General features: G+C 66.3%; 5 protein-coding genes across 7 annotated transcripts; 3 read left to right on the forward strand and 2 right to left on the reverse strand.

The window, feature by feature from the left end:
• Positions 1-10: 10 nt before the first annotated feature.
• On the reverse strand, positions 11-4,764 carry AAMP (angio associated migratory cell protein). The gene is made up of 11 exons (XM_082483901.1): positions 4,632-4,764; positions 4,124-4,276; positions 3,583-3,702; positions 3,293-3,432; positions 3,033-3,177; positions 2,792-2,875; positions 2,400-2,515; positions 1,908-2,011; positions 1,337-1,427; positions 863-1,017; positions 11-589 (listed from the first exon to the last, which is right to left on the reverse strand). The coding sequence occupies exons 1-11, from the start codon at positions 4,717-4,719 to the stop codon at positions 514-516; spliced, it is 1,272 nt and encodes a 423-aa protein (XP_082340027.1). The 5' UTR covers positions 4,720-4,764; the 3' UTR covers positions 11-513.
• A 243-nt stretch (positions 4,765-5,007) lies between these two features.
• LOC309672439 (uncharacterized protein) lies at positions 5,008-6,075 on the forward strand. The gene is made up of 3 exons (XM_082483963.1): positions 5,008-5,038; positions 5,384-5,585; positions 5,787-6,075. The coding sequence occupies exons 1-3, from the start codon at positions 5,011-5,013 to the stop codon at positions 5,944-5,946; spliced, it is 390 nt and encodes a 129-aa protein (XP_082340089.1). The 5' UTR covers positions 5,008-5,010; the 3' UTR covers positions 5,947-6,075.
• Positions 6,076-6,352: 277 nt separating this feature from the next.
• TMBIM1 (transmembrane BAX inhibitor motif containing 1) lies at positions 6,353-12,670 on the reverse strand. Of its 3 annotated transcripts, XM_082483961.1 has the most exons (12): positions 12,459-12,634; positions 9,140-9,402; positions 8,945-9,027; positions 8,788-8,852; positions 8,603-8,656; positions 8,418-8,468; positions 8,198-8,237; positions 7,983-8,020; positions 7,695-7,782; positions 7,481-7,576; positions 7,125-7,178; positions 6,353-7,040 (listed from the first exon to the last, which is right to left on the reverse strand). In XM_082483961.1, exons 2-12 carry the CDS (start codon positions 9,372-9,374, stop codon positions 6,897-6,899), a joined length of 948 nt encoding a protein of 315 aa, XP_082340087.1. In that variant the 5' UTR covers positions 9,375-9,402; positions 12,459-12,634; the 3' UTR covers positions 6,353-6,896. The 3 variants fall into 3 exon arrangements, with proteins under 3 accessions (XP_082340087.1, XP_082340085.1, XP_082340086.1); XM_082483959.1 differs by having other exon boundaries at positions 7,125-7,576; positions 12,459-12,670; XM_082483960.1 differs by lacking the exon at positions 12,459-12,634 and having other exon boundaries at positions 7,125-7,576; positions 9,140-9,902.
• Positions 12,671-13,017: 347 nt separating this feature from the next.
• Positions 13,018-17,307, forward strand: LOC309672438 (putative hydrolase PNKD; the record flags this gene model as incomplete). The annotated part of the gene is made up of 9 exons (XM_082483962.1): positions 13,018-13,202; positions 14,429-14,544; positions 14,799-14,911; positions 15,153-15,211; positions 15,347-15,439; positions 15,703-15,866; positions 15,979-16,065; positions 16,175-16,290; positions 16,498-17,307. The coding sequence occupies 9 exons, from the start codon at positions 13,018-13,020 to the stop codon at positions 16,669-16,671; spliced, it is 1,107 nt and encodes a 368-aa protein (XP_082340088.1). The 3' UTR covers positions 16,672-17,307.
• A 380-nt stretch (positions 17,308-17,687) lies between these two features.
• Positions 17,688-20,231, forward strand: CATIP (ciliogenesis associated TTC17 interacting protein; the record flags this gene model as incomplete). Its single annotated transcript, XM_082483448.1, is given in 11 exon segments — positions 17,688-17,763; positions 17,985-18,197; positions 18,314-18,376; positions 18,440-18,567; positions 18,683-18,769; positions 18,947-19,117; positions 19,295-19,419; positions 19,511-19,587; positions 19,691-19,779; positions 19,991-20,191; positions 20,193-20,231. Coding segments are annotated over 11 exon segments (1,269 nt in total).
• Between the last annotated feature and the right edge of the window lie 15 nt (positions 20,232-20,246).

Raw genomic sequence — 20,246 nt, forward strand, 5'->3', positions numbered from 1 at the left:
GCTCTGTGTCCTGGGGGCCAAAGCAGGGGTGCTGTGCCCAGGCCTAGGAGTGAGTATCCTGTTGCGTTACGAAACTCCTGGGCTGCACAGAGCATGATTCTCCTACCTTCTGCAAGCAACCTCCACCCCTCCCTCCTACCCTGACCCCCTCATTCCCTCTAACAGGGAGAGCTAGGCTGGGGGTCTCTGCCAAAATAAAATTATCCACCATTGACCCTCAGGCCATGGCTGGATGCTGGGGAGATCCCTGAGGAGGGAGGGAGCGCAGCTCCCCAGGTCCTCTTCTCCCCAACAAGCAGAGTGGATGGCATCCAGTTAAGTGAAATAATTTATATAATTATAAGACATTTTCATACAAAACCCCAGGCTTGGTTCCCAGGTGGTGGGGGCAAAGTGGGGCAGTCTGGAAAATTACAAAGCACGCACTGGAGAAGGGCGGTGGGACCCATTTCCCTCATCCCTCTGTACACAAGCCAGCTGGCAGAGCCAGGACACCATCCCTCAGCACAGTTCCTAGCGATCGGGGCGCTGGACACAGAACACTTTGGCTTGGTGGTCACCGGAGGTCGTCACCACAATGGAGGCGTCCCTGGGGAGGGAGACAGAGCTCAGAGATGGGGCTGGGGGCTTCAGGCATCCCACACCCCTAGCCCAGCTCTGATTTGCTTTACTCCCCCTAGAGACCCTTGAGTCTCAGCACAGATCAAGTTTGTCACCCCCCCCCCATCACCCAAGCTCCCAGTGGCCTCTGAAGGAGAAACAGCATGTGACTCAGGTTCCTGAGGCTGGGGCCTCCTGCCACCCCTGGTCCCTCCACCCAACAGTCTTTGGGGGGGAAGGGGTGTGGGGGTTCCCTTCTCACTTGTTGACTGCAAAGTCGAGGATTTCGGCTGAGTGCCCTCGGTACTCGCTGATCATCTTCCCCGAGCGGGCATCCCAGAGCCGCACGGCCCCGTCCAGGCTGCAGGTGTACACCACGGCCGAGCTCTCCTCCCACAGCAACTGCACGATCCCCGACTGGGGCACAGAGAAGCCATGGGGTGAGCACTGGGGCCCCCCCAGCTTCCTCCATGTGCTCCCCCACTCCCCCCCCCCCCGCAAGTGTTGTCTGCCATCCCCACAAACAGGAGAGCCACCCCCCAGGACCAAGCTATGGGGCACATCCTCTGTGCAGGGACTGTGGCTGCCTTTGAGGAAGCTGAAGGGGCTGAGGGAGAAGCACAAATTGGGAACTGGCCCCAGGAAAGCCCCTGGGCTCCAAGGGAGGTCTTGGAGGGGCTTAGAGACACCACCACGCCCCTCCCCCCAGGCCTGGGAAGATGGGGAAGGGTAGTACCTCATGTTGGCACTTATGCCTCAAGCTCTGTGTGGAGAGGTCATAGATAGCCAGCGTGCCATCCAGGTAGCCCACAGCAGCCAGTGGCATCCTGCAGAGAGGGGAACAGTCATTACATGGGCCTGGGGGAAGCAGGGATGGAAGTGTGTAAAGGAGAAAGATTGAAGGCAAAGCACATTGAGAAGATGAGGGACGCTTCAATGACCAGAGCCATGAAAAAACTCAGTTCAGAAAACCAACAGGACAGCAAGAACCAGCAAGGGACCCAAGGTTCACAAGGGAGAAGATAATGTCCTGGTAGGAAAGATACCCAGCAGGCATGTCTGGAGGGTGTCCCAGCCAAACAGTGGTCCATCGGGCTAGAGACCCAAGAGTTTGGGGGAAGCAGCTGGTGTCCCTTATCCTCCCTGTCACACACAAGTGGCCCAGAATACCCACAGCCAACTGGGGAGGACGGGGGTGAGACAGAACAACCATGAAAGACAGAAACAGGTCTGTTAGTAACAAACACCCCCCGATAAGGTCTGGCACTGAAGAGGGGCTGTCATGCCATGCATCCCCCTGCACTCACACGTTACAGAAGCCCAGCGACTCCACCGAGTTGGACTCGGCCTCCTCACCCTCGCCGGCAGGGGCCCTGGGAGCCATGCTCTCCATCTTGAATACGCACACCACCTGGGTGGAGGAAGGCCAACTAGTCCCCAAGGGGAGGGGAAGGAGACCCCCCCCAGTCACACCGAGGTACCCTTCCTTACCCAGGATCGAGCTCACACTGCCTGGACACCAAGGCCCGACCCCAAAACCTCAGCTCTTCAGAGCAAACGAGGGGGGAACCTCCTTCGAGCAGGACCACCCACCTACCAGTCCCACCAGCAGCCGGGAGGAAGCAGTTGTGTTGGCCAAGGGCGCCTCCTGCTGGCCGCCGGTGGCCACCACAGGCTGCTCGAAGTCGGCAAAGCCCTGAACCACCCAGGAACACGGGCCTGGCCCAGAACAGCGACTTGGGAGGCCTGTCCCCCGTCCCTCAGCGCTCCTGGCTCTGCCCCCGTCCACATGAACCCACCTTGCCCGTAGCGGAGTTGACCAGCTTGGCCTGACAGTCCACAGAGCCCGTCATGATCAAACTGCCGTCCTGGTTGCTGGCCACACACGTCAAGGGGTCCTGGTGGCCATCCTGGCCTGGGGCATGAACAGGACGAGCATGACCTCCACCTGTCCTCCCTGCAGAGGCCTCGAAACCCACCCTCCTGCAGCGTCCACTTTGCCCAGCTCTGCCAGCACCCCGGTGGCAAGGAGCAGCCACCCATGGGGACAGGAAAACTCAGCGCCAGGCTCCCTCCGTCAGCCCCCAGCCTCAGAGGGTGCCACCTCTCCACCCAGGAAGATACCAGAGACCCAGTGGAAAGGGCCATTCCCCACTTAGGGAACACCCCAGGTGATTAACCTCTTTCCTACCTTTCAGGACATGCAGCGAGGTTCCCTGCTTCAGGTCCCAGATGCGCATAGTCCCATCCTCGTACCCCACCACCGCTCGCTTCCCTGGGTGAGACAAAGCCAGTGGCTAGACCCAGAGCTCCCGTCACCCCTCCACCTCCCGTTCAGCACAGGCTGGCAGAAGCAGGAGGGCAGATGGTGGTAGTGAGATCTGTCACAGAGCTGGTGACATTCCCCACCCCAGGCAGCCCCTGTGCCTCACCGTCAGGCAGGATCCTGCCACATGTGGCCGGACACGCAGGGCCCTGGAAGGTTTTGCAGTCTCCGCTGGGAATCTTCCACATCCAGGAGTTGCCGTCAGCCGTCCCCGCCAGAAGGACGTGGGCTTGAGGGTGCCACTCCATCCACTGGGCAGAGGGAGAGACAGGCAGTGTTACGAAGGTGGCATCCTCCCCACCACACAGCTGAGTTCCAGCTGCCAGCCTACAAGCTCCCCACGGCAGCAGGGGTCCCACCACTCACCTCCAAGTCCCCCACCTCGAAGGACCACACTTCTTCTTTGGCGTCCACCCGCCACACTTTGATAAGCCCAGACATGTCACCCGTGGCCACAAACACAGAGTCGTGACTGAAACCAGCACAGGTGACTGAGTCCTTGTGTCCTAGAGATGTTGGGAGACTGCTCATGCCAAGCTACAGAGGACAGTCAGGAGCCTGGCTCCAGCAGAGCATAGGCTGAGGAAGAGCGTGTCTGGAGAGACGTGGCTGGGAGGGGACACAACCGCTCACCCAGACAGCCTCCAGCACCTCACCTGAGCATTCAAACAGGAGCTCTCCATCGCTCACGCGCCACACAAAGGCCTTGTCATCCTCTCCACCCGTCACCGCCAGCGTGTTGGTCTTGGGGTCGAGGCTCACACAGAAAACAGAAGCTTCACAGAAGAGTAAAGAGAGGATACATGGCTCAGACACTGCTCACAGCCCACTTGACATTCCCAAGGGATCCAAATCCCATGCAGCCCTGGGTCTGGGCGGGATGTCAACAAGCTGAACCCTCAACCCAAACCAGTCGGAACCAGTTCTTCCCATGGGGGAAGAGCAGCACAAGCTTCCTGCCAAGCTCAGGGCGAGCCACTACAGGAGGTGGCTCAAAGGGCTCCTCCACCAGAGCGCAAGTCAGAAACAAGCAAAGCCCAAAGCATCGCAGCCCCGAGTCACGATGGCTGTCCCAGGAACAGCAGGGACACAGCAGCATGGCAAGGACCGGCTGCACCCCCTTACTCTGAGGAAAGCCAGGGCGGGCACAGGTCCCAGGGGACACCCCAGCCACCGCTGCCCACAGCCATCACTCACCCGAGTGGAGGGAGAACGTGACCTCGCTGTCATCCTGCGCCTCCATGCCGTCCTCCACCCCCTCGTCGTCCTCTGTCTCCCAAGCCTCGGCGTCGGGCTCTTCTGCCCCCTCCTCATCGAAGTCCACATCCTCCATCTCGTCGGCCAGGTCATCTGCAGAGGTCGAAGGTCAGGAGACAGCTCGCGGCCTGCCTGGCTCGGACCTTCCAGGGCAGGCAGCAGCGGGAACGGAGGGACCTCGGGTGTCCCCGGGGGACGGGGCAGCGGCGCAGTGGGGACGCGCCATCCCGACGCCGCGGCGGCGGGGAGACCCGGAGCAGAGGAGCCGCAAAGGACCGTGGCGCGACGCTGGGAGAGGCCGCAGGCCCGGGGGGGAACACGGGCCGGGCCCCGGGGCCGAGTCTGCTGCTAGGGCTGGGGCGGGGTCGGAGCGGGCCCGGAGCCCCGGCGGGAGACCGGAGCCCCCGTAGGCCCTGCCCAGTGCGCGACGCGGGGCGCCCCGTCTCACCCGGGCCGGGCGGGCCCAGCTCCACCACCTCGATGATCTCCTCGTCGCCGTGGAAGCCCAGCGCCCCCGGGCCCTCGGCGGGCTCCATGCCGGCCTGCCCGCGCACCGCACCCCGCCGCCACCGCTTCCGCCGCTCGCCCCGCCCCGGCCAATCCTCGCCCGCCGCCGTCCCGTCTCAGCCAACCCGAACCCGCGTCCTCCCCTAAACCCCGCCTCTTCCGCCAGCAGGGTAGGCTGACACCCTCCCTGTGCGGTGCGCTCTGGGAACTGTAGTTTCTCGCGCACAGCTACGACCGAGCCGCGGTCCGGCAGCCCCCCCACGCTGCGGACTGCAGCTCCCGGCATGCCGCGGGGCTGCCGCACACCGGCACGGCCCACCATGGCGGCGGCGTTCGGCGGACTGCGGGGTAACGGCGAGGGGGCGGCCCCGGGGCGGCGAAGGTGGGGGGGAGGGGGGATCGGGAGCATCCCGCCGTCACCTTCACCGCGCGGCCCCCGGCACATGCCCCGGGACGCTGCCAGACCCGGCCCGCAGGGCCTCGGCCCCGCCCCGCCCGGCTGAGGAGAGGTCCTAGAGCCCCGCCCCTGGTGCAGTTGGCCACGCCTCCCTCGGCATTGGCCACGCCCCGTGCGGCTCAAGCCCCGCCCTCGAGCTCCCCCTACCGCCGGGGCAGGGGCAGAGCAGGAGCCTCAGGCCGGACGCCGGCACGCTGCCCCATGTCCGTCCCTCCTTAACATCTCTCTCCCCGCAGGGCTGCTGGCGGCCGCAGGAGCAGCAGTGGGTCCCGCCAGGCTGGCCCCCCCCGGCACACGGCTCCTGGGGCAGAGTTGCCGCCGGCCGGCAGGACCACAGGCCAAGCCGGAGCCCAGCAGCGGGGGGCTCCCCGAGGGGGTGGAGTACATCCCCACGCGCAAGAAGGGCAAGAACCCAATGAAACCAGTGGGGGTGGCCTGGTGAGTGGCCAGGGTGGCAGGAGAGGCTTGGCACTGGGAGGCTCTGGAGCTCTTTAGGGGCTGGGGTGGGACCCTCTTGTCCCAGTGCTGAGCTGCAGCACTGAGGGGTGGGGGGGGGGTGTCTGTGCCACCCCAGGGTGGCACAGGGCCCATGTTTCCCCACCAGCTGTCTCCATCTCCTGCCCTCTGGCTGTCCTGCAGGGCCATCGGGTTGCCCTCCAGCATCATCCTCTTCCTCCTGGTAAAGCGGGAAGTGGACAAAAACCGTCTGGAGCAGCTCAAAATCCGCCGGAAGATGATGGAAGCCAACCAGGGCGAGTATGAGTCGGAGCGATACAAGCGGGCGGCCAGGGGGACATAGCCAGCCTGCCCCCTGCCCCCAGCCTGGCACCGTGGCACCTCGAAGTGACTGGCCAAGGGGATGTCAGCCCCGTGGGGGTGGTCATGGGGCTGGATGGGGACAAATAAACCTCATCCCTGGTGAGCGGAACAGCTCAGTGCAGTGCCACTGTGGTCACTCCCTCAGCACTCAGCCTGAGGCTCTGCCTGTCCCCACGATGGTGGGGGGGGCAGCTGCTCCCCAGCTGGGATCCTGCCCACGAGGGCAGGAGGAGTGCGAGCAGTGGAGGAGAGGCCAGGCCTGGAGCAGCTCGACCTTGGCTTTTCCGCCCCAAAGCAAGGTTTGCACTGCCCCGGGCCACAGCCCCCACTGAGGCTGCCCACAGGTTTTTGGGGGGAGTTGCCACACCAGTAAGACTGGGACCATCTGGAAAAGTACTGTTTTATTTAGCAAGTGCAACTTTGCCCGCATCCGTGGCTGCAGAGCCTCTGCGATGTGAGCTCTGCCACAAGTCCCGCCACAGGGGTCCCAGCTGCCCCCCGCCTGCACTGGGCACCGCCGCAGCTCAGGGAGGGGGGCACAGCCAGAGCTGCGTTTAAGGCACTGAGTGAATGACACCGACCGGGCTCTGCCAAAAAAAAATCCCAACACGATTCCAGCGGCCGCTGCCAACTCCCCATGCCAAGGCGGGACCGTGGTGCTCTGCCACCAGCCTGGCACTGCCGGCACAGCCTCAGTGAGTGGTGCCAAGGCCAGGCACTGCCTAAACACCGGCAACCGGTCCCCCCTACTGCCCTTGGAGGCTTTCGGGGGGGTGATCAAGGGAAGCCCTTTCCTTAGCAGCCTACGGGTAGGGATGCCAAAGCGTTAGGAGTCACAGTAAGCAGCTGTATCCTGTACAGAGGCCAGAGGATGGGGTGAGGGGCAGTGGGGGTCAGGGGGGAGGGGGGACACAAGGAGGGGTCTCGGGGCTAATCCCGGCCCACAATCTGCAGGATGAAGGTGAAGATGTAGATGATATCAGTGTAGATGGTGAGGGCACCATAGACATATTCCTCAGGGCTCAGCGTGTTCTTCCTGTTCCCCAGCACAAGTTGGGTGTCATAGGCAAGGAACTGTGGGGGCAGATGGTGTCAGGCAGGGACCGGGGGAGATGTTCCCTGCCTGACACCCTCTGCCCACCCCAGCCATCAACTCACCAGGGTGAAGGCGATGGCGCCGATGGCCGCATACAGCATGTGGAGCCAGGGGACCTGTGCAGGGAAGGGGACACGGGCAGGGTGAGCCGGGTGCTGGCAGGCAGCGGGCAAGGCAGGGCAGGTCCTGCCTGCACCCGGCTCCTGAGGAGATGCCGCTGATGCCGACGCTGACGCACCCTCTCCCTGCGGGCAAGCTGCCTCTGCCGTGGCAGGCACCACCCTGCTTCCTGACAAAGGGGGACCACCCAACCCCTCCTGCCTGTACCAGCCCTGGGGACACCCAACTGGGGACACTGATGCCCAACTGGGGACACTCGTGGCACCCCACAGCCCCTCTGTGTCCCCCCCCCACTTACATATTTGAAGGAGAGGACGATGGCAGTGACGATCCCAGTCACCATGACCACAATGCCCAGCACACAGAAGAGCCCTGGACATGATGTAAAATCAACCTGCCGGACACACACGCACACACATATGTCACAGGAGAGCCCAGGGGGTCCCCACTGCCTGGCTCCCTTTGCCTGACCTCCCCCCCCAAGGCAGGGCAGGGCACATCCCCCTCCTCACCTTGGTCTGGAAGCAGAAGATGGTGACAATGATGGCCACGATAGCTGTGATGAGCATGGCAATCAGGACAGCACTGGTCTCATACATGCTGTAGACAGAGGGGACAACAGAGTCACCCCATGCTCGTGACCCCCCCCCAGCCCAAATCCCAGGAAGGGTCTCCACTGCCCCCAAGCCCAGGGGACTGTGGTGTCCCCCAGCTCCCAGCAGCCCCTCATTTGAGCTGGCCACGTGGTGAAGAACAGGAGGGACCCCAGCTCCTGTCACCATGGGGTCCCTGGGGCATACCTGGCGATCGTCCCCGTCATGAACCCCATGGCCAGCGTCTGTGGGAGAGAAGGGTGGGGTCAGCAGGACAAGTGGCACCATGGGGGGCAGCAGTTCCTGGCTGTCCCTCACCTGCCCACATGTCCTCCCATCCCTCCCAGCCTGCCTGAGGAGCTGGAGTGCCATGGGGGCACTGCTGGACACCACCCCCCCCAAACGAGCCCAGGCCCACTCACGAAGAGGCTCAGCAGGATGATGTTCCAGGGGAAGCGTCTCCTGGGAACGAAACAGGGGGAGAGAGATGAGCAGGTGACACCGGCCATGTCATATCCCCCTGGTCCCCACCCTTCGCGGGCAGCCCCAGACAGAGACCCACCTCCTGATGCCCTGGAGATGCCGCCCCCCCCCCATATCTACACCCTCCCACCCCAGGGGTCCCAGCCACCAGTGACTCACCGGGGACCCTGGCAGCAGGCCAGCACCAGGTAGGTCACCAAGAACACGGCGCTGCAGAGAGAGACACCAGGTGTCAGCCCTGAGACCCCCGCACCGGAACAACCCCTGGTGTGGGAGGCTGCGATTGTGGGGTGCTGCTAGAGGACACCTCCAGGGGGGCGTGAGCCGGGGGACCCCCTACTCACTATGAGGCGTAGTAGACGGCGACGTTCCTCCGGACAAAGGAGCGGACGGGGGAGCTGCGGGACAGGAGGGATGGGTGTGAGGGAGGGGAGACAGCAAGTGCTGTCCCCTTGGGAGCCCCCCAGGGGACATGAGGCCAGGATCCTCTATTTTTCAGGGCAAGGCTAAGGGGGGACCCTCCACTCACACAAAGGTGAACATGGCGATGATGCCCACCGTCACCAGCAGCTGCAGGGAGATGATGGCGTAAACCTGTGAGAGACAGGGGTGTCAGCACCTGGTCCCCCACCCTGACAAGTACCCTCCCACCCTGACAGGGTGCCCCCGGCCCCCCCGGGTCTCACCTTGCGGATGAAGGTGTGCCGGACTTTCCTGTCATCCCAGTCAGCCGATTGGAGGGGAGAGCCGTCCCCGATGCCATCGTCACCTGGGGCAGGGGACACCCCTCAGTACCAGGGTGGGCTGCGCAACCCCCCAAAGCACCCCTGTTTCTAGTGCCCCCCCCCCCCCCCGAAAAAAACCAAGATGCCCCTACTTACCGAATCGAATAGGCATGGTGGGCATGGCCATCCCTGGCTGAGGGTATCCTGCTGCTGCTGGGTACCCCCCTGGCTGCGGGTACCCCCCTGGCTGGGGGTACCCCCCTGCTGCAGGGTATCCCCCGGGCTGCGGGTACCCCCCAGCATAGTGGGGGGGCTGAGGGTACCCCCCCGGGGGTGGGGGATAGAGGGGGTTCTTGTCATCGTAGGGGGGAGGCGCGTTGGGCTGCGCCATGCCGGCTCCCTGCGTCTCCTGTGGTCACCTGGAGGGGAGAGAAGACAGGGGGCTGCCAGTGCAGGTCCCCCTCCCCAGGCAGGACGTGTCCCCAGCAAGTGGAGACACAGGTGCTGGGACACAGGGGACAGTGGAACCGCAAAACCTCCCCCTCCCACTTTAATAGCGGCTTCTAATTAATAAGGACGAGCTGGCCTCAATGCCAGTTGGTCAATGAGAGGCGAGGGACATCCCCACTGTCTCTCGGCCGGGGCCACCCGCATTCCTGTGCCCTGAGTCCCCGGCACCTGCGTCAGTGGCCAGCCACGGGCAGGGCACGGCCACGCGCTGACTCAAGCCGCAGCAGGGACGTGACCTCTCCGGCAGGGACGTGACCTCTCTGGTCTCTAAAGCCCACCCTGCCATCACCGGGGGGCAGGGAGCATCCTCCCCCCTGCACCCTGGCAGGTCCCAGGCTCCTGGTGGCACCATGTTGGGGACAAACAACATCACCTTGCTCACTGCCTGGGATGGAAACACAGGGCCTTATACTGATCATACCCACGCAGACCCTACTGTCCCCCCTCATTTCGGGGGCGCCCCAAACCCAGCAGCCCAGTGGGTCATGCAGGGGCTCCAGAACTCCTGAGTCGTCCCCCCCGGAGGAGTTATAGGGACAAATGCCATCCGTGTCACCCTGGAGGGGGGTGGATGCGTTCCCTGGGAAGGGAGCCAGGACCCCTCCCTGGGGCTGAGCTCCCCTCCCCGGCCATGCCGGGCCCCCTCGCTGAGCCCCCAGCAGCCGCCAGCAGCCTGTCCGGGCTCAGGGCCAGCTGCTGGGCTCGGCCCCAGGAGGAGGAGGAGGAGGAAGGCAGGATCTCCAAGGCCAGGAAAACAATGGCGCTGCCAGGAGCCAGTGCCAGACCTTTACGCGCTTGCCACCCCCCCCCCCGGCACTGGCACCAGTGGACACCCCAGGCAGGTGCCAGGACCCCCCACGTTCCCCCTGCCCACAGCGGTGACATGACGCCGGCACCAACCCCGGGAAGGGACCAGGATCTGATCCCAACCGGGACCAGGCTGGGAGGGGACCGGGCGCTTCCTCCAGCATGACGCCAGTGCTTCCCACAGCCAGGCTGGGCAGGCAGCGATGGCGGGGGGGGGCACACCCGGGCCACCCATGCCTGCCCCAGCTCAGCGTCCATCCCTCCATCCCTCCCACTGTCCGTCTGTCCCAGCCATGGTGGAGCTCCCACGGCTGCGCCGCCCTCCGCCATGGCGATGACGGCGGTGCCGAAAATAACCAGAGTGGCGGTGACCACCCTGGCCAGGAAGTTTCACTTTTGCTGCTCTGCGGTATCCCAAAAAGCACCCAGTGCCAGGGAAGGGTCCAAAATAGGAGCCTGACCCCAGGAAAACCCCTGTGACTGGCACCCAGGCAGGGGGGGTGCGGAGTCCCCAGGAGGGGGGCGCAGGTGTCTGGGGAAAGCGGGGTGGATCCAGCCGGCACACGAACATCGGGGGGTCCCACCTTGCACCCATGGCCAGCACCCCCTTGAAGGGACCACCGGCTTTCCCAGCCCCTCCTGTCCCCACCCCAGCGGTTGGCCTTGGGGATGCAGAAAGAACCAGCCCGACGGGTCCCTGCGGCCGCCGCACCCAGGGAGGCAGGCAGCACCCCACAGCCTCCCCGGGACGGGGCACAGCAGGGCCCCGAAACTAGAGGTCACCAGCCACAGGCTCACCCAGGCAAGCTCGGTGACCCCGGCATGACACGCTGTCTCTGGGGACAGGGTGCTGCTCTGTGCTGGCACCGTGACTCAGCACAGATAAGGCCCATGTGGTGAGGACATGGGGGCAGGCGGCTGTCACCCCCTGCACAGTCCCGTGGGTGGCACAGGGCAGCATCCCCAATAGGAAGCCCAGCGCTCCTGCTGGGCTCAGGCCCCTGCCACCAGCTCCACGGGGACCCTGGATCACCAGGGGGTACACCAGGGTTTGGGATGGAAGCCAGGGGGCCAGGAGTCCCCACGGTGAGGTTGCCTGAGAAAGCATCTGACTTCCCAGAAGAGCCAGGAAGGTCCCACCAAGTATGGCACGGCTGGGGACGGCACGGCATGGCTGGGGACGGCACGGCTGGGGACGGCACAGCTCCTCCGTATGGCACAGCACGGCTCAGTACGGCACAACCCAACACAGCACAACTCATCCTGGCTCAGCCCAGTTCAGCCCAGCCCAGCCCAGCCCAGCTCGGCAAGGCTCACCCCGGGGTCGGGGTGGGTGGGTGTCAGGGAGGCTCACCCAGGCGGGTTCCCCCACTACTGCCCCAGCTGCTGCCTGCCCCTACACTGCTCACACAGGACATGAGTTTGCAAGACCTCAGCACCGCTGCCACCTCTCTGCCCCCTGATCCGAGGCCCCCTCCCGGGGGGCAGGGGCATGTGACTGAGGTGCTCTCCTGTCCCCAAGGCTAGGCGCCCCCACACCACCCAGCGCCGGTCCCTACACACCCGACACGGTGCCACCCCACACCCCTTCAGGCACAGACCCGTGCCCTCACATCCCGAGACACCCCACGGAGTTCGTGGGGACACCCTCCACCGCACAAGGGACGGTGCCCCACCCCCACCCCCGGACCACCCCACAGTGCCCGCCGATTTCCCCCTCCACGCGATCCCGTGGGGTCCAGAAAGCGGCACCAGCCCTCCAAGTGGCTTCCCACCCGTAGGGGTACTGTCCCCCCGCGCCTCTTCCCGCGGGACCCCCCTCCGTCTCCGCTCCCCCCGCCGCCCCGGACCCCGACCCGAAGCGCCCCCACCCACTCCGGGGATGGGGCTACGGGGGGTCGCGGCGCGTCCCCGCGGCTCAGGGACCAGCCCGTCACCCCCGCCCGCTCCCCGCCGCCTTCTGGGACGCTCCGTCCAGCGCTGGGACACCCCCCCACCGGCTGTGGCACCGGAGGGGGCCAGGACAGGGGGGTCGGGGGGGGATCGAGGGCGGGGGCAACCGGGAGGGGGGAAGTCAGGAGAACGGAACGGAGGGGGTGTCCCCGTGGCCCACCCCAGGCGGGAACGGGGGGTACGGAGCGGGGCCGGGCCGCCCTACCTGCTGCGCGACGTCCCGCCGGGCTGCGGCCGCGACGAGCCGGGACGGGGCGGACGGGGCAGCCGGGGCGGGGGAAAACACCGCCCGCCCCCCTCCAAACCCCCCGCCCGCCGCGCCCTCCCGCGGCGGCTCCGCGCCGCTGCGCCCCGGGGGGGTCGGGTGAGCCGGTGGGGGAGGGGGGGGCGCTCCCCCCCCCGTTGCTCCCCGGGACGGACCCCTCCCGCCCGCCGAATGGGACCCCAACCGCCCCCTCCCCGGGGACCCACGGGAGCTTCTTCCTCCCGGCTCTGACGTCACTTAGGGACCCCCCTTCTCCACGCAGTGACGTCAGCTGGGGGACACCCTTTGCAGCGATGAGGTGGGGGGAATCCCCTCCTCTCCGCCGGTGACGCGGTCGGTGTGTGTCGTCGTGTCCGTCGTCCCCCCCGCGCCTTCCCCGGTTCCCGCGGACAGTGACGCGGCGTGACCAGCAGGGGGCGCGACGGCGACGGCGGAGGGGGGGCGTGGCCAGGGCGGCGGCGTGACGCGCGTGGGAGTGGGGCGTGGCCGCCGGGGCGGCATGGCCGCGGGGCGCGGGGGGCGGCGCCCGGGAGATGGCGGGTCCGCGCTGCGGGCGGCGGTGGTGGCCGGTGCCCGCGGGCTGGGGGCCGCCTGCCTGCGCCGCTGCCTGCTCCTCCACCGCCTCGCCCGCCGCGCCGCCGCCGCCTTCATGGCCCTTGCCGGGCCGCTGCTGTTCCGCGTGGGGTGAGTGTCCGCCGCTCCGGTGCCCCCCGCCGGGAGGGAGCCATCGCCGCCCGCCTTTGTTCTGCCTCACGGAGGAAGGGCCCGTTCTCCCCCTGCTTATGCGGAGCCCCCCCCACGCCGGGAAAGGACCGGGGCCAGCCCAGTGTGCTCCAGCCCCGCTATTACGGGGAGGCCGGGCGGGGGGGGGGGGAGTGGGGAGGCAGTCTTCCACGGGTGCTCAACCCACCTGAGCTGGGGGCGGCGAGGGCAGGCGGTGTCAGCCCGGCTACCGGAGAGGCTTCGCAGTGCCGGGAATCAGCCACCGGCTCCCCCGGAACGGTGACAGTTACACTCGGATCTGACACCCTCCCGGCACCCCCTCCGGGGCTCCTTCCCTCGGGTCTACTCATTAACCCAGCCCGGTGCCCCGGGCCGTGGCCTTGCTGCCCGATGCTGGCAGGATTCCTCCCCCCCCCCGGCTTCGCGTCCCACCCCCCACCAATGCAGGGAACCCCCGGTTCCTACCGGGATCCTTCCCCAGTGACCCTACCGGTGCCAGCGTGGAGGATGTCACCATCCAGGGAGATGCCCTTGGCCCGGGGATGGGCTTTGCAACATTGTCCCCAGCCTCGAAACGATGCTGTATAAATGGGGGGGTGTCCCCTCGAGCCCTCCAGCCTGTGTCTCTTGCACCCCCGCATAGCACATGCCACGGGAGCATTTCTTACTTTCCTTTTCCTCGGCCCGTTCTGCTTCCCTCTTCCCCGGGGCCGTGGCACCCAGGGCAGGCCCTCGGAGCGGGGTCAGCCCTGGGCATGCGCTCCCCCCCCCGCCCCTGAGGTGAGAAGGGGGACAGCAGGGGACGCCTGGCAGCCAGAGCACTGCTGTGAGCAAAGCCCAGGGGCTCCAGCCCATCCCAGTGAGCAGAGCCTGTTTGGACAGACGGACAGACAGATGGACACCCCCGCAGCAATGCTCCCCCCTTCCAGTCCTTGCTACTTGCAGCGGGGGGGGGGGGGAGGGGGAGGGAACCTGCCAGAGGAACCGATTCTGCCCTCACTGCAGATCTGGGGGGGGGGGAGGGGGGGACACGCACACCACCTCCAACCCCCACGTGTGGGAAAGTGACCCTGTATGTGTTCCCCATGGGGGTCCTGGCCCTGGTAGCAGCCCCCTCCCCAGCTGGGCTCCTTGGGGAGGTGGAAGGGGGCTGGGGGTTAATGCCAGGGGGTGTCTGCCCTCCCCAGGTACAGCCTGTATGCCCACACGCGGCTGGGCTACCTCTTCTACCAGCGGCAAGTGAAGAAGGCCCGGGAGCGGTACCCGCACGGCCACTCGGTGGCCCAACCCTGCCGCTTCCCCGGTAAGTCCTGGCGAGACACATCCACCCCACCCCACCCCCCGCTGCCGTGGCCACGTCGTGTCCCCCAACACCGGCACTTTGGGGTGGGGAGGGGTTACCAACACCAAATTGCCAGAAGCATGTTTAACTGAGAATTCGATTTGAGATGCGGGGAGTTTGGCCTGACCTCCCCCAGCTTTCCTGGGCTGGGGGGGGAGGGGTGTGTGTCATGCCCTGATGGATGTCTGTCTGTCTGTCTTCTGTCCTCCCCACAGGGCTGAAAATCCTGCCCATTCCCGTGCTCTCCAACAACTACAGCTACCTGGTCATCGACACTGTCTCCGGCCGGGCGGCCGTCGTCGACCCCTCTGACCCACTGGCCGTGCAGGTGAGACCCCCACAGCCCCCCCATCACTGGTGTTCAGATGTCCCCGGGTGAGGTTCTCTGCTTTTTTGGGGGGCAGAAGGCAACAATTCTGCCCCTAATCTGCAGCCCTTAGTGCCCAGGGCAAGGTTGGAGGGTGGCAGGGCTCATTCAGTGCCTGGGGGAGGGGGGTTAGGGGGAAACTGGTACTCAGGGTCAGTGATGCCCTCAAATCTCTTTTTCCACCCACCCCCCCCATTCCCAGGCTGCCATTGAAGAAGAGGGTGTGATGCTGGAGGCCATATTCTGCACCCACAAACACTGGTAAGGGACAAGAGGGGGCCCTGGGGGGGTCAGTGGCTGCCAAGGACCCCAGCTGAGGCGCCCCCCAGCCCCACTCCACGTGGGGGGGGGGGGGGGGGGGGATACATTTAGGGGCACTGACCTCCTCATCCGCAGGGACCACAGCGGGGGAAACGCGGCGCTCCGCCAGCAGCACAGCTTCTGCAAGGTGTATGGCAGCGCCCTGGATGCCATCCCAGAGCTCACCAAGTAAGTCCTGCACCCCACATCCCTTCCCAGCATCCCTGTAAACTTTTTTTTGGGGGGGGAGCTTCACCTCCAACCACCACTGTCCGCTGGTGCACCAGTCCATCCCATAAGTACCATGTTGCCCCCCTCATGGAGACCTGGCACGCTCATGACACTAGTGCGGCAGGGAAGGGTTGTGTGGGGAGGGTGGGTGTTTTGAGGTGCTGAGGGGGGGGCTGGGAGGGGGGGGCACCCTGACCGGTGCTCCCCTGTGCCTGGCACAGCCCACTTGCTGACAAGGAGAAGGTGAACGTGGGCTGTCTGACCTTCGAGGCGCTCGCCACGCCTGGCCACACCGTGGGCCATATGGTGTACGTGCTGGACGGGGGGCCCTTCGGTAGCCCCCCCTGCCTCTTTTCCGGGGACCTCCTCTTCCTCGCTGGCTGCGGTGAGTGCGCCTGGACCTGGGTGCCTGGAGGAGGGGGTTCCCACCCTAAGAAGGGCTTGTGGGGACACCCAGTCCCCCCCACACCATGACAGTCTGTTGCGTGGGGGTGCAGGCAGGCTGTTTGAGGGCTCCCCTGAGACCATGCTCGCTTCCCTGGACGTGGCCGTGGGTTTGGGTGAGGACACGCTGCTGTGGCCAGGTGAGTGTCCCCAACAACAGGGCAGAGCCGCCGATGTCCCCCTTAGCCCCTGCTGCTGAGCTGGGGGGGGGCAAGCGGGGGCGATGCTAAGGGGTATGGGGGTCCACAGGTCACGAGTACGCGCTGGAGTGCCTGACCTTCGCCAGCCTCCTGGAGCTGGACAACCCCGCGCTGGAGCAGAAGCTTCAGTGGGCGACGCAGCAGCGGCAGGAGAAGAGGAGCACGGTGAGGCCGGGGGGGTCTCCTAGCTGCAGCCCACCCCAGCCCCTCGTGGGGTTCCCCTTCCCTTGGTGGGGATGCTGCACCCCGACACCCTCTTGCATGGCGGGTGCCGTAGGGGAAGGGGGTGTAAGGGGGGGTCTCAGCTCCCTGCTGGGGGTGCTGCCTCTGGCAGGGGGGCTGAGCGTTTGCCTCCCCCCCCCCCCCCCCCAGTGCCCCTCCACGCTGGGCGAGGAGCAGACCTACAACCCCTTCCTGCGGACCCACCGGCCGGAGCTGCAGGCAGCGCTGGGGCTGCGGCGAGGTGGGGGGGAGCACCCCGACGCCTTCCGCGCCCGCGTCCTCAAGGAGGTGCGGAGGCGCAAGGACCTCTACAAAGCTACTTAGACCCATCTGTCCCCCCCTCCTCCCTGGACACCCCCCATTTCCATGGGGTTGGGTGCCGCTCAGGTGCCAGGAGCGGGAGCCGAGACTGTGTGGTTTGTTTTGCTGTGAATCTCTCTCCTGGGGTACAGGGTTGGGGGGGGGAAGAGTGAACACCCCTCCACCATGGGCACCCTGTAAGTGATCCCTGACTGCTCCCCCAGACTTGGGGGTCACCAGCCGTCACGTAGAAGCACCTCGATCCCCTTTCTGGGGGTCCATAGCCCCCCCCACCCCACTGCTGGGGTTGCAGAGCCAGCACCAAGGGCTTTTCCTAACTTTCCCCCCACTGTTTTTCTGGGAGCTCCTAATTCCCCCCCCTGCCCCCCCCACCAGCACTCAGGGAGCACCCCCCTTCCCCTGACAGCCCCCAGTGCTGTGCGTCTGCTTGGGGGGGGGGGGGGGGGAGCTGGGATGGAACCAGCGGGGGGCGGGGGGGGGGGGGCAATACTACCTCCAGGCAAGGGACCCCATGCTTGGTGCCAGAGCCCCCCCCCACGCACACACACTGGGATGGGGCCATGGGGCTGCCCTGGGGGGGGGTGTCAGGGAGTGCTGCTGTACTGGGGACTGGAACCCCCCCCAAAATAAAAGACTCGATCGGATTTTTACCTGTTTGGCCCTTTCCCTCCGCGGCCGGAGGGGGGTGTCGTCACTCCCTCCCCCCCCGCGCGAAACCCCTGTGAGGGGGCGCTGTCCCTTTAAGAGGCGGGGCCAGGCCGTTGCTACGGAGACTGCTGAGGCGTCGTTTTTGGGGGAGGGGGCACCTGGGTCCGGCCTGGGCAGGTCTGGGGGCAGGTGTTGGGGGGTCCGTGGGGCGAGAGGGGCTGAGGGGCTGCAGAAGCCGGAGGGGGGTGGTGGTCGCTGTGCTCCTCCCCCCGAGTTAGGCAGGTGGGCACCGTGGTTTGGGGGAGACCCGCTGCCCCCTCACCCGAGGGTCCGGCAGCAGGACCCCCCCCCCCCCCCCCCCCAGGCGAGGCATGGAGCCCCCCCTCGAGTGCCGGCAGGAGACCCCATCCCTCACGGAGGCAGCCGCCAAGTTCCTGAGCCTCATCGGTGGGTATCGTGACCCCCCCGCCCCAGCCTCCCCCTTGTTCCCCACGCCGTGCCCTGGGGGTCCCTGGTGCGGGGATGGGGGGCGCACCGGGTCCACGGATGGATCCGGGGGGGGGGGGGGGGCTTGAGCCGGGTAAGGGGCTCAGCTTGGCATGCACGGGAAGGGGAGGACACCAGGGCAGGGAGGTGGCCTGAGCAGGGGTGACCGTCCCTCGGGGCAGGGCCGGAGGACCTGGAGCGGTGCCTCTTCACTGAGATGCTGGCGGTGGTGGCAGCGGGGGACCAGCCGAGGGAGCGGGCAGGGGGCCGGTGGTGGGTGTCAGCCCGGTGGGCACCCTACAAGCGGGCAGACGAGCCGGTGCGGAGTTGCCTCCTGGTGCAAGCCTCCTCCCGCAGCAGGCAGGATGGCGTGCCCTGCTCCAGCACCCTCAAAGGTGAGCTTGGGGTGTCCCCCCCCGCCTTCCCCGGGGCTGGAGCATCCTCATCCCACCGGTCCCCACGGCTGGGATGGTACCAGCGGGGTGGGCTGAGTGTGGCTCTGCTCTACCAGCCTATGTGACACTGGAGCTGGAGACCCTGGAGCAGGAGGAGCAGGAGCGTGTGGAGGTGACTGGTGTGGCAGTGGCGTGTCCCCTTCCCCATGTTCTGCCCCCCTGCCCTGGGGTGTGCCCTGCAGCTATGCCTTCCTGGGGGCTGCGCCCCATGCGAGGTCATGGTGGGCAGCCTGGTGCCCCCTCCCCAGCTCAGACAGCAGCTCTGTCCCACCATCCTGGTCCCAATCCCCTGCTCTGGATAGCAGCCAGGGTAGGGAGTTTCCCACAATGCATCTGGAGTGGTACCTTGATTGAAAGGGGTGCCACCTCAGAGAGTGGGGGCCCTGGCTCTGCCCTCCACCCTGTGCCCCCCACCCCTCCCACAGCTCAGCACACACCCAGTAGAGAGGAGGACTCACATGGTGAGACACCAGCATGGGATGACTGTCACCAGGACCATCCAGGAGGGAGAGGTGAGGATGGGGGTGGGGTGAGGTGTCTCCCCTCTGCCCCCCAGATAGGACACATCCTGGGAGGGGGTGGCATGACTGGCCTGTCCCACCCAGGGGTGCTCCTAGGCTCCAGCAGGCGCCACCCCTGGGGACAGTGGGGCTGTGGTTGTCCCACGAGGTGGCCGGGTCTCTCCGCAGACAGAGCCACAGTGCTGGAGCTTCTCCTACGGCCGGGCTAAGTTGCAGGGGCTGCTGCCAGAGGGTGCCAGCATCCTGCTGCTGCGGGTGCTGGCGTGCCGACGGGCAGTGCACCCTGACCTCATCTTCCCAGCCATCGACACCGAGGGCCATCTCTGCACCTCCAGCTACGTGAGCCTCCGGCCAGGAGGGCCTGTGGGCTGGGGGGTCTGGGTCAGGTTGAGGGTGCCAGTGTGGGAGATGGGAGTGAGCAGAGTGTGGTTGACAGTATGGGGGAGCCATGGGGATGGCACCCCAGGGCAGGGGTGACCCCAGGGTAGGGGTGACTCCTGGCTGTGCCCCCCCCAGCGTGCCCTGGGCATCCAGCAGCAGGCGGTGGGCTCAACAGAGACGGAGGTGTTTGTGATCGAGCGAGCCCTGCACACCACCACGGGCATCTCCACCATCTGGCACAGCAGCTTCCTCCCTAACGGGTATGGGTGGGGGTCTGGCCAGGGGCACCCCCAGCCCTGCCAGCCTGGTGGGGACCCAGGTGGGGGGGGTCACCAGCTCTCCCCCCTGCAGGCGTTTGGCTCGGCAGGTGCAGGTTGGCTGCCCGATGCTGGTGCTTCTGCAGGATGAGTCAGTCCTCAACGAGACAGGTACTGGGGGAGGGGGGAGGCTTGTGCCCCCCAGCACGGGCAGCCCCTGCCTGCTGTCTGGCAGCTGAGTGGGGAACACCTTGCCCTGCTTTTCTGCTGCCAGGTGGGGTCGAGCCCCAACCCCCCTTCCCCAAACAGCCCCTGGACTGGGAGGAGGACGTCCAGCTCTACTCCTGGTTCCTGGACAGGAAGGTGAGATGGTGGGACAAGAGGACATGGGGATGTGCCACCCCCCAGCAGGGTCTCCCAGGTGGCACAGTGGGGATCAGGCTGGCCAGCAGCCCCCCCAAGCACCTCAAGTGTGGAAGAGTACCCAGGCATCCCACCCCACCCCGTCCCACCCTGGCACTGTGGCTGGGGGAGGACATCGGCTCCTGTGCTCACCCTGCCCACCCCACCACAGGAGGAGCTGAAAGCATCCCACACTGCTTACATCCGGCAGCACCCCGAGCTTTGGGCGCTGCTGGCTGACTTCCTCCAGGCCCTGCTCCTGCGTCAGCCTCATGACCCCCTCTCCTTCGCCGCCCAATTCTTCGCTCCCTTCGCCCGCCAGCAGCCCCCTGGGACCCGCTTCGCCTCTGCCAGGGCTGCCAGCCCCCCTCCTCAGCCCCCCACCTCACCACCCTCTGGCTAATGAGGAATAAAGCTGCCAGCGCTGT

The sequence above is a fragment of the Vanellus vanellus genome (assembly GCF_965231255.1).
Source record: "Vanellus vanellus genome assembly, chromosome: 5".
Lineage (NCBI taxonomy): Eukaryota > Metazoa > Chordata > Aves > Charadriiformes > Charadriidae > Vanellus > Vanellus vanellus.

Coding starts and splice junctions, on each gene's coding strand:
- AAMP (XM_082483901.1), bottom strand. CDS start 4,719: ATGGAGCCCGCCGAGGGCCCGGGGGCGCTGGGCTTCCACGGCGACGAG. Junction 4,277..4,631: donor GCTGGGCCCGCCCGGCCCGG/GTGAGACGGGGC, acceptor CGACCTCTGCAG/ATGACCTGGCCGACGAGATG. Junction 1,428..1,907: donor TCGCTGGGCTTCTGTAACGT/GTGAGTGCAGGG, acceptor CCCTCTCTGCAG/GATGCCACTGGCTGCTGTGG.
- LOC309672439 (XM_082483963.1), top strand. CDS start 5,011: ATGGCGGCGGCGTTCGGCGGACTGCGGG. Junction 5,039..5,383: donor GGCGTTCGGCGGACTGCGGG/GTAACGGCGAGG, acceptor CTCTCCCCGCAG/GGCTGCTGGCGGCCGCAGGA. Junction 5,586..5,786: donor AAACCAGTGGGGGTGGCCTG/GTGAGTGGCCAG, acceptor GCTGTCCTGCAG/GGCCATCGGGTTGCCCTCCA.
- TMBIM1 (XM_082483959.1), bottom strand. CDS start 9,374: ATGGCGCAGCCCAACGCGCCTCCCCCCTACGATGACAAGAACCCCCTC. Junction 7,783..7,982: donor ATGACGGGGACGATCGCCAG/GTATGCCCCAGG, acceptor CTCTGTCTACAG/CATGTATGAGACCAGTGCTG. Junction 7,041..7,124: donor GCGCCATCGCCTTCACCCTG/GTGAGTTGATGG, acceptor CTGCCCCCACAG/TTCCTTGCCTATGACACCCA.